At 44.6% G+C, this 12,113-nt stretch overlaps 1 protein-coding gene across 1 annotated transcript in view; it reads left to right on the top strand.

The window, feature by feature from the left end:
• Nucleotides 1-12,113, top strand: part of FER1L6 (fer-1 like family member 6) — a 123,008-nt gene that overhangs the window by 56,359 nt on the left and 54,536 nt on the right. The window contains exons 20-21 of the mRNA XM_045560521.1: nucleotides 4,305-4,439; nucleotides 7,531-7,680. Coding sequence (XP_045416477.1) covers nucleotides 4,305-4,439; nucleotides 7,531-7,680 — 285 coding nt within the window. The remainder of the gene's footprint in view (nucleotides 1-4,304; nucleotides 4,440-7,530; nucleotides 7,681-12,113) is intronic.

Genomic DNA, 12,113 nt, shown 5'->3' with positions numbered 1-12,113 from the left:
TTAAGACACCGTGAGTGAAGACACGAAGCACCCTGAGGTTACTTTCTAACTCATCTTCTCTCCAGCTGCAGGTCTTTGGGCAAAGAGTAGAATTCACTAAACCTCAGGTTTGTTATTTTAAAATAGGGCTGTCATGAAGAAGAAAAAAGTTAAGTGCATAAAATGATTGATAGATGCTGGCCATTATGTTGGCTGATTTTGAGAGGGCTAACATTTTTCTCCAAGGCAAAGCCCGTGACCTGGATGATCGATTAGACTGTGTTTTGATTTATGACTCGCAGACTAAGAGCATGATGTGAACCAGCCTCCCATTCATTTAGCCAGCACCTGTCGCAGGCTGGCTCTGGGACAGGTAGCTACAAGGGACGAGGCTCTGCTCCTGCATAGCGAGCAACCCAGGCGTGGATGCAGTCCTCCAGACAGGTGCCGCGACACTGTGATAAACTCTGTACAGACTCCTACAAAATCTAAGTGGAGAGAGGTTTAGTTCTGCCTGGGAGGGGAGTTGGGAGAAACCTTAGAAGGAAAGTGACTTCATCCTCATTTAGTGACTGAGCATGAAAACAGAAAGACACCAAACTATTTTCTGTTTCCTGTTAATATGTTTTGAGAGGTGGTGTACAGTGCAGTGATTATGAGTACAGACTCTGCATTGCCTGGGTCTAAATCCAAGCTCTTCCATTTGTCAGCAAACCCCTCTTTGTGTCTTGATTTCTTTGTCTGTGAAATAGAGATGATAACATTGTAGATTCCTCCCAGAGAATCAAACACCCAGGACAGTGCCTTGCTTAAAACAGCTTCTACGTAACTGCTTGTTATTGTTGTTGTTGAGGCTTCCTACCAAAAGCAAGGGAATTCTCAAAGGATGGGCCTCTGGAACCTTCCTCCACCTGCCACGATGACTGTGGAATCCAGGCCCTCAGAGGTGACCTCAGGGCCCGGAGTGGAGAGGGGTTTAGTGAGCTCCCTGGGCTGCTGTGTAATTGTCATTCGATTTTCCATCACCATACAGTATCTTCATTTGATTTAGATCCATATCTCAAAGGACCAAATGGCTTTTGTTTATCAAATAATCATTTGAAAGGGAAAATAAGGTTCTGTTAAGCCCTGGACTTTGCCTCCATAATTTTGAACCAAATACCTAATTTTTGTCAATAATAATAGCTGTCATTTATTAAAAGCTCCTCATGTGCCAGGCACAATGCTGAGCATTTTATGTGCACTGTTTGCTACGTCTCACTGCAGCCCAAAGGTGTTATTAGTGCCCATTTTCTGCAGAGGAGGACGGTAAGCCTCAGAGATGATATAGCTAGAAGATGGTAGAGCCGAGATGGAAGCCTGGATGTGTCCAATCCCAAAGGCACTTTGCTTAACCACTCTGTTTCCACTCTCGTAAGAAGGGTTCCCAGTTTCCCTCTCCTGCATCAGTGTTGTGCTGCCAAGAGGTTCTGTTCTGCAGGTGACGTGCCCCCTTATGCCCTTTTCATGATGGGGAAAGTAAAGCCTGGGCCCCTATAGTCATAGCTAAGCACCACTGTTTACCTCATGGTTCTCATCTGAATGGACCACATGGTGCTCAGGGAGAACAAGCCTCTGAAGACTGGCCCTGCAAACCAATCCTCAATGGAATAAAATATTTCAAAGAGGGTGATCCAGTCATTAAAGACATCACTGAGGACATGGGACTTACAAACCTTGTGACTGAAGGATAAAGGGAAAGAGAGAGAGCTCCCGCAGAGAAAGGCTTTGTGGGTAAAAGAGGGAGAGGGACTAAGTGGCTGAGGAAGAGCAGAAGAGGATAAAGGGAGGGGATCTTAGCAGGTGGGGCCTGGGCCCTGAGGTTTCAAACCACAGGGCCTAGTCCTGAGGACATGGAGGTGTCTTGGTAGACGTGATTACCCCAGTGCAGGGTTAGTAGATGGCAGGCATTCAGTAGATGTTCACTCATTTATAAAACAGTGTAGGCAGGGACGGAGTGGAGTGGGTAATAAGCATTTATTGAGCACCTACTGAGTGCCAGGCACTTAATATTTTCAGACAATGGTCATAACTCTGCAAGGTAGGGGCTAACCCCATTTATATAAGGAACACTAAGGTTTGAAGAGGTTAAATCACCTGCCCAAGTTGGACATAGGGTAGGTAATGAAACTAGGATCTCATTCCAGGGTCATCTGATTCTAAAGCTCTACTCTGTCCATGATAGCTGACTCCCTCATTAAAGCGTCAGCTAAGTGCTACCATAGTGTCCCAAACAACATCACTTAACCCAGTTATGGTGCATAACTCTTTAAGGGAGCCCTTAAAAATTAGGCTAATTATAGGCACTTAGGCAGAGAAGTGGGTGAATGTACCTCTCAAAGGTGGTTGGTCATCTAGTCCTTTTACTCATGGGAGCAACTCTGAGGACGGATCAATACACACTCATTCATTCATGCAAATAGCTCTTGAGCACCTGCTATGCGCAGAATGTTGTATTAGTGCTTAATACCGTGCCTAGCACATTGTAGGTCCTGAATAAATATATGATGAATGAGTGAATGAATGAATTCTGGCTACGAATCTTATCAAGTAGCATTTACAGCCCAGTGCCAAGAAGACATCAAGATATTTCTGTAGGAAAGATGCTGTCATAAATTGCTTTGGTATCACTGTCAGGTGCATGCTGCAAAAGAGATCACATTTCTATTTTCAAAAACAACATAACACATTGTTCTTTGTGATGTCAGTCACTGACACAGGGTATCTCTGCATTGCAACTCCATAACTCCTGTTTATTGGTTGGTTGAAGCCATTGATTTCCTGTTAGAAAAGTTAGACTTCCTCTGAAATAGTATGTTTAAAACCTCGGTGTGTCTGAGGCATAAAATACTCTAAAAACAAAAAGCAAGAAGAGAAGGAGATTGTGAAAATGTGCAATATTTTTATGACTCACATAAAGAAGAGCAATGAAAATATTCTTTCGTGACCACAGTGCAAATGACTTAATGCCGTGCTTAGAGATGCTTCGATATAAAACTCTGAGATGACGGTTTTATGTGGACTTTGGAGTCCAGGCCAGGCCTCTCTCCCATCCTTCCCGGATTGTACAGTGACAGATAAATGTGTAGTTCAGAGAGGCCGTGGAAATGTCCCCAGGACCCAACAGCTGCTGTGATACATTTACCTGTGAAATCACTCATTTGCCTGCAAGAAAGAGAAATGTGGTTTTGGACTCTTTCCAGGACAGGCCTCCCATAGTAATGAGGCAGCTTCTGCCAAGGTGCAGGGTGCACCAATCCTAAGATCTTTGGCATGTTTCCAAATATTCAATTAAACAGAGAATAGGATGCAAGTCCAAATATGCCCTCGCTTCTGAGGGCACCACTTGAACAGCCTGGCAGGGGGCTGTGAGCCACTTCTAGGTGAGACACTCGTGATTCTAGACCAGTTATGCAGGTTGCTGTTCTCTTTGTCCTTTGATTTCTCCATCTGTATAATGGGTGCAGACTACTATCAATGCTACAATTTGCTGCCATAGCAAACTCCCTGGATGGAAGATGTCATGCAAAATATTGTTGAGGGTTGTTTTGAAGATCCTGGTCTATTTAATACAGTCAATAAATATCCACAAGAGAGTAGAATTCTGCATAAGGAATATTAGATTTTATACCCAACTTTAGAGTATTTGATGACAAAATTGTATTTGCTCCTAAGTAAAGAATCATTTAATCTCCCCCATCCTCAGCTTTCCCCTGAATAAAATGGAGATAATATTAGCACCTACTTGGTGAGAGTGGATGAGGTTAGCAGCCTGGGCTTTGCTGCCAGGTGATCCAGCTCAAATCCCAGTTCTGCCACTTACGGGCTGTGCACAAGGGAGCCTCAAGTTTCCTGGTCTGCAAAATGTGTGTAAATAACTGAACCCACCTCCCAGAATTATTGTGAGGTTTGAATGAGACAGGGCCTGTAAAACGCAGTAGCCAGCACACCGTGAGTGCTCAAGAAATGGCAGCCAGCATGATCATTGACACTGCTGGGGGGAGTCAGTTGAAATGATATATGCAGGGAGGGTGTTAAACCTTGCAGGGGCTCTGCGCATGGCACTTATTAAGAATGCAAGCTCCTCCAGGGCAGGGAAACTTCGTATCCCCTAGCACGGTACCTGGTAGCTGCTCAGTTTACCTAGTCACTGGGGTGTTGAAAGAAGGAGCAATCGTGGCCATGATGTGTTCTCTTTGCTCTGCATGTGTGTCTGTTGAATAGACCTCACAACCCCTGCAACCCAATTGTATGACCTTTGGCTTTTCTTTTGTCCCTCCTTCCAGGTCATTTCCCAGACCCTGTCCCCAACCTGGAACCAGATGCTGCTGTTCAATGATGTGGTGCTGCATGGAGATGAGAAGGAGCTGGCGGAGGCCCCGCCGTTAGTGGTGGTGGAGCTGTACGACAGCGACGCAGTGGTGAGTGTCCCCAGGGCCAGTGCTGGCTGCACATCGTAAAAAATGCCACATAGAACTCACCCACTTTGTTTTAAAGTAAATAAAGTCCTGACACTGCGAGTGGTCAGGACTCTAGATGTACCTAGAGGCAAACCTGACCTCTGAAGACAATCCACAGAATCAAAAACTAAAATTAAATTCAAAAACTAAAAAACAAACCAAAACCAAAACCAAAACAAAAACCTGGTGATCATTTGCTTCACTAAAGGGTTGTTTCTTGTTTTTTTTTACTGATTTCCCTTTAGATTGCAATTAAAAATTAGATCTGCAATATCAGTTGACACACTTCTTCAGGAATATGATACTTGTATAAAGCAACCTGCAGCTGTACCCGGCCCCCAGCTAGTTCCATGTCCTATTGCCATTTGATAAAAACGTCTGTGCCTTTTGAAAACAGGAGGTTTTTACTGATCTCACCCAGCTGGAAGGAAATGGATGAATATTGTCACTGACTCAGCCTTTGTAACCGGGTCTCTGTTTTTTCCTGGTGGTTGCTTCTAAGCCCTGAACAACGCATTCATCTCTGTCTCTTTCCTGTTATGACGTTCACGTCGTAAACCAAACCTCTTCTTCTCCAAGGATGTTTGTGTTCTAAAGCCTTGGATAGATTGAAACGCTTACTGAAAGACCTTTTTTTTAACTTACTGAGACAAATATTCTATTTCCTTTTTTTTAAATTAAGAAGTCTAAAATGAAAGGCAAAGATGTATTTATTTTATTTGCTGTTTCTAGCTCCGTGGGAGGTGCGGAGCACAAATATATTAAGTATAACGGTTGTTCCAGGAAGCCTTCCTAAAGCTTCCACCTGCTCGGAGCACTCCCGACAGCCCTGCCTTGGGCCAAGGTTGGAGGGAAATAGGATGTGAGAATCATAGAAGGTGAGCAGGGACCTTCGAGAGCATGAAGTCCCCCTCTTGGTTCACAGAAAGGTCAAATACCTTCTTTAAGGTCACAGCTGACTGGAGGCAGAGCCAGAGACCTGAACTCAGCCTCCTTGCCCACTCTCGCCTGCCCACGTGGTGGAGGCTAGCGTGGCAGCGTCCCACATGCGCACACATTCTGGTTCTCCATGTCACTCTCTCCCTGTGCATGCTGGGGCTATTCCCCCATCTGTAAACTGGGGGTAGATGTACATATTTATGGAAATTGATTTCTTCTATTCAGCATGTAGTATAGATTTTCTGTAGGGAAGGCCACAAAATGACTACCTTTTCAATTTTGTTCCTAACAACATGCCTCCAATCTTGAGTGCTTATTCTCCATTTGAAAAGCAGGGATAGAAGTCAAGCATCTTTGAAAGTTCCTGCTACACCAACCGGCTGAGCTGGTTGTGCTTCCCTTTGCTGCCTCGCTGCTGTCCACGTCCCTTCTAGATCTCCGTTGCTGTCCACGTCCCTTCTAGATCTCCGTTCAGTGATGGCCTTTCCTGACCTGAGTTTAAGCCAAGCCCTTTGCAGAGAAATCAAGCTTACACTCTTGACCCTAAAGAGAGAAGGAAATGTGAGAGAGAAAGCAAAATATGAAAGTTTTCACTTCCCTCCTGGAGAAATACATGCAGACATGCAAAAGATCGTGCTCACACTTGTGGGCTGCAGCTACATGGGGCCCCAGATATGGTGATGATCAGATTATCAGAATCAGACTCTTTTGGACCTGTGTTTTGGTCCCTTTCCTTGTGGTTTGTGTCCTCATAAGAATTGGCTGGCTCTGTAAGAAATTAATTTATATTTGGAAAATTGGTTGCTTGGATTTATGTTTGCTCTTTTGTTCCCAGGGCTAAGTTGAATTAACCATTCCCAGCTGAGATAATGAACAAACAGTTGTTAGGCAGATCACTCATTTTCTGCCTAGCTGCCCGAACTCCGCTCGTATCTGGAACAGGTCTGTCTCTGACAGCGGACACCAGCAGGCAGCTTTGTTTGTTTTTAAGTGTGGCTGAACTAAGACCCTGTTTCCACCTCAACCGTGCTTCCTTCTACAGCTGGGGATGCGAGCACTGGTTCACGAGTCCAAAGGCAACAATGCAGTGTGGCTGCTAACACCCAGCCCCAGCCAAAGAGAATGTGGGGACTGTCCTTGGACTGTGGAGGTCATTTATCCAACAGCTTTCACTCAGCAAGCACGCACTGAGTACTCGCCCTGTACCGGGGGACACGGCAGTGAATAAAGCAGGCAATTTTGCACGGAAGGAGCTTACATTCCAGCAAGTCTCCAGATAAACAGCACAGCAGAGTGATTTCTCCAGCCCACGTGGCTCCTGGGAGCAGGCCCGGGGGAAGGGGCAGGAGGTGGAGCCATCAGATAGTTGTTACAGAAACTGAAGACCCATATGCATAGATTATGAGGATATTTTAGTATCCTCTTTTACTATAAAGCAAAATAAGGCAGAACTGCCCCATCACTTAAACATGTTGATCTTCCTCATCACCATCATCATCATCATTATCATCTTACTATGTATTAGGCACTAGCTGCATACCAGTCAAAGAATATAAAACATTACATTACTCCTCATAACCATATAAACAAGTACTGTTTTATACTATTTTTAACTTTTTTTTTTTCTATTTTTAGGTATGAGGCTCAAAAAGTTTGAATAGCTGGCCCCAAGGGCATAGAGCTAGAAAGTGACAGATTTGAAATTTCAAACTCAGGTTTGGCCGGCTCCAAAGCTCGTGCTCCCAACCACAATGGTCCCCTGCCCTGGAGATCCTTTGGAATGTTTGCTGCCACCTTATTTTTCCTTTTCCACTTCCAGTCTACCCTGGATAATTATTTTAACCTTATAACACTGAGCTCAACATGTGAGGAGAGACATACTCCCTAAGACGACCTTGGAGTTGTCCCTGGGAGCCCAAGTGGACCCCACTGTTCCCCAAGCCTGTGGAAATGGGCACAAGGAGCTTGGAGGAAGAAGAGCATGAGACAGTGGGGCAAGAGGGAGATGCAGATGCTTATGGTTTAATGAAGATTATTTGCAAAATTGCTCGGATGCAAGTCAGAACCAGGTAGGTAACAATCAGGGGAAAAAATTATTTCTTTTCTGCCTTAGGGGAAGCCAGAATACTTGGGTGCCACGGTGGCTGCTCCCATGGTGAAGCTAGCTGACCAGGACTATGAGCCACCCAGCCTGTGCTATCACCCTGTCTTTTGCGGGAACCTCTCTGGAGGGGACCTCCTCGCCACGTTTGAACTGTTGCAGGTGAGCAAACCAGGAGTGGCATCTGTACTGGATGTCTGTCTGGTCTGCCTGGCCTCACTAGAAGTGCCACTTCAGTGAGCTGTACCTGGTCCATCCCTCTGCTATCCCACATCTGGCTGTGTCTCCTTCTGGGGATCGGAGAGATGCCATGTAAGAACTCAAGTGACTTGGGCTAGTCCCAGATCCCCTTAGTTTTTAAGTGAGAATCCCAGGATGAAAGATTCTGGTGGGTTTGGCCAACAGTGCTAGAGCAGCCCTCGGTGCAAGTCCTTGAGCTCCATGCAGCCTGTGAAAGGAAACAGAAGAGGAAGGAAGCAAACATTTTCTGAGCTCTTACTGCGTGCCCTGTGCTGTGTTTGTTGCCTCACATACCTTTCATGGCACTAGACCTTCCGCAGTCCTGCTGAGGGAGGTATTACGATTCCCATTCTCCAGACAGCAAACTGAGGATTAATGTGGTCGACGGATGAACTTCATCTCGCACCTTGGTGGTTAAGCTGAGAGTTGAACTTAGACCTTTAAAACCTTTTGCTCCTTACACTGTATCATAATTTCTCAAAGACAAAGAACTCTTTAGTCTTTCCCACTAAGACCTTGGGGGAATTTATGAACATGTGTCTGGAAAGACCTTTTCAGAAAGCAGAGGCGGGATATTGGGAAGGGAAGCTGAGACCCTGAAGTCCAGCTGTCCATAGAGGACCAACGAGGACGTGGGAAGGACCTGGAAGATAAGTGAGCAGCTGGGCGTGTATCAGAGAGAATTCTGTCCCTGACCTTCCCGGAGGTGTCAGAAGGCAGGTGGCACTTTACCTTCTGGTCAGACCAATCCCTCTGTCGTAATCTGTTAAGGCTGCTACAACAGAATTTCATAGACTGGGTGACTTAAACAGCAAACAATTATTTCTCACAGTTCTGGAGGCTGGGAAGTCCAAGATCAAGGTGTTGGCAGATCCAGTGTGTCGGGTATCCTCATGTGGCTGAGAGAAAGAAGTTATCTCCCTTGTGTCTCTTCTTACGAGGGCACTGATGCCATTCATGAGGATTCAGCCTTCATGACCTAATTACCCCACTGTGAGACAGGGCCCACCTTCAAATACCATCGCACTTGGGTTAGGATTTCAACATATGAATTTTGGGGGGACATAAACATTCAGTCCATAACATAATCTATAAGCAAGCTTAGTTTTCAGAAATCCTTATTTTAGAAAAACAAAACAGAAAACAACAAATTAAGCCAAAACTCACTTAGAGGAGAAACTGGAAGGCAAGCATTCTTAACATGCAGAATGAGTAAGACGGAAGGTGCTAGAGCTTCACCCTCTGGTAGGGATCTCAGGTTTACCACCTGCTGGTATACGACCTTGGGTAAACTATTTAATCACTCTATGTTTCACCTGAAAAATGGGGATGACAGTCAATCTGCCTAATATGCCTGACATGGAATGAGCTCTCAATGAATAGCTATTTATTGTTATGATGACGATGATAGTGCCAGAGAATATTAAAGCAAGATGTCCAATCTTACCATCTATTTAAGATAAAGAGATTAGATTAAGCTGGATAGGAAAGTAATGACTTGCTCAGTATGGCAGGTCAGAGCCTTGAACCCAAACAGACAGGCCCCCGGCAGAGCTAGGGAGGCCAGGAGCACACTTTGGGGTGAGACACATTTGTATTCAAATCCAAACCCTGCCTGGGTCTGCAGCCTGGGGGTTGCATATAGCTACAGTGATGAGCTCTTAAGCCCATCTTATAAAAGACTTTGACTGTGGTCTGGGTTTTGCTCTACTTAAGGGAGAACTTTTTAAGGATGGAAGGGCTGCCTTGGAGAAAGAGTGAGCTCTCTATCAGTGTACCTGAGGCTGGGTGAGCTCTTAGAGGGATGGAGGAGCAGGAATTCAAGCAATGGCTCTAGTTCCATAATGGTTGCAGCCTAGGAGGGGAGGAAGGTAGGACTAGAACAATCTTGGTCTTACAAATCTTAAAATCAAATGAGATTATAATAGAACCAGCGCTAGCCAGGTAGATGTGTGTTGCATTGAAATATATTAATAGAGTATCCAAACTGAAATTAACCTTCAAAACCGCTGGTCCAGTCTTTTCTCAAGTGAAAGTGCCGGTGATTTTAGGCTGCCAATGAGTGTTTTTACGTTGAAACCAGCATTAAATAATGGTGAATCAATATGGAGGGAGTTTTGGCCATCTCGATCCTTATAACTACTCCATTTTTTATGTTCGTCTGTTTATAATACCTCTCTCAAATTGCAACCTCCCTTTTTAAGAAGGAGCACAGGTTTTAGGCTCAGTGTCTCCACAGAAAGATCAATGAGACCCACAGAAACATTTTCCAAAGCCTGCTTCTTGGAACACCAAAAAGTCCCTCCAAATATAGCAAAGAGAAAGTTTAAGAAGTGCTTCAGATGGCGTATTTCAGTAACATTGTTTTGTTTCACTGGTTTTCATCCTAAAGCTAATTTTCATTTATAGCAAATGGTACTTGTTTTATCTAGAAATATGAAGTTTCCTTTTTAAAAACAAAACTGCATCTAACAAAAAATGTTTACTGGATAATAGAACAGGAATGGCTGACTGGGAAAATCACATCTAGTCTCACAGTCCCATTTTGCATCTGAGAAAGCTGAAGTGCAAGGTTAACTGAGTCCAATTCAGTGGACTCTCTTTTCACTGCCCAGAGATGCCCTAATAAGACCTCTGGGCCTGAGACCCGTCATCCATCAAGGAGGGGCAGGAGCAGTTGATCCTTAAGGCCCTCCAAGGGCTTGGCTGTCTGGGTTCTGTGGTCCCAGAATCCTCCCTCCCACAGCGCTGAGCTGAGCGCAGGCGAGAGATCCCGCTGCTTCCTGAGGGCTGAGTTAATAGAGGAGCCTTGTCAGAGGTAAGTAGCCTAAGCGATGCAATTCATTAGGGTTTCATTAGGATTTCTTCTCATTTGATCACTTGTTCAGAAAGTAATTAGATCATCAGCGTGACTGTCTTAGCATGTGGATCTCGCACATGCTGGGAAGACGGGGTCTGGAAAGTGCCTCTGTTTGGCACCAGCTGTTCTGTTTTGCTCTGTGGCTGTCGGCTCCAGCTCCTCCATCTCCGTTACCGAAACACTTCCTGTCTCAGGAGGATCAAGTACTTGGTCCTTCTGTGTACCAGGCTGAATCCATGCTTCCACCTTTTTCCTCTACCCAAGCTAGCTGCCCATGTCTTCCCAGTCCTAACTCATAGCCCTGCTGTCCTCCCAGATACCCTGGCTTAAAAATTCAGAGTCAGCCTTGCTTCTTCACACTGTGTCTGTTTCCACAGCCGGCCTGCCCCACTGATTGTTTCTTGAACTGTTTCCACCCTCTCTGTTCCCTTGAGTTCTCATCCGAATGTCACATTGGCCTCTTTGCTGGCCTACTGGCTTCCTTTCCTGTTCTCAGTCACTCCATCCTCCACATTCCTTTCAGAATACAAGTTGGCCATACCACTTTTCAGAAATCCACTTCTTACATCTGGGAACATTTCCCAAAGTCTGTTTTTCTGGAACATCAGTTCATCCAAACAGAGTGAAAAGAAAGTTTGAGAAATGCTTTATATCACATCTCTCTTGGGGACTTGAAATGCCCATTACCATGGTAAAGTCTCTGAGAAGTCCTTCAATAAAGTAGTTTTATCAACTTCTTTTTTAAAAACCAATATTTCCCAAATGTGTTTGACCACAAAACATTTTTTCATGATAACTGTTAATATTTTATGAGGAGAAAATCTGGTCCATAGGATAATGTCAAATTTCTGCAGCCTGGCTTTTAAGCTATCCCAAAATTTGTTCTCAAACTACTGTTTCAGCCTCACATTTTAGCATATTATGTTATACACACTATGGCCTCTTTATACCAGGCTACTCTGAGTTCCCTGATCTCATACCACAAATTTACTTTTCTGCTTTTAGCCCATTCTGAAATGTCTCCCCACTCAGCCACCCCAGCCGCCACCACCCCATTCACCTGTCTGTGAAAGTCTTCATCAAAGTCCAGAGCAAGATGTGTCTCTTCTAGGAAGATTTCCCTATCCTACCTCAATAGAAGTCAGTGTTCTCTCCTCTTCCATCCTACACTCTTTTCCTGTTTAATTCAGGTTATGGTGCATTCAGTTGTTTTCAGGCTGTCTCTTCCATTAGTTTATAAATGTTTTGAAGGCAAGGGACTGCTTCACTCATTCGTTCATACATTCAAACACACAGTAATTGAGTGTCTACTATGTGCCAGGTACATTCCTAAGGAATCTTCCTAAGTGAACAAAACAAACAGCTTGCCCTCATGGGATTTACACTGAAGAGAGACAATAGACATTACTATGTAAATTATAACAACAATATGCAAATTCTATAGTATGTTGCAGTATGGTGAGAACCAAGGAGAAAAGCTGGAGCAGTGTGCGAT

This window comes from Lemur catta, chromosome 9, assembly GCF_020740605.2.
Source record: "Lemur catta isolate mLemCat1 chromosome 9, mLemCat1.pri, whole genome shotgun sequence".
NCBI lineage: Eukaryota > Metazoa > Chordata > Mammalia > Primates > Lemuridae > Lemur > Lemur catta.
Note: the sequence above shows the minus strand (reverse complement) of the source record. Positions and strands in the feature narration are given on the sequence as shown.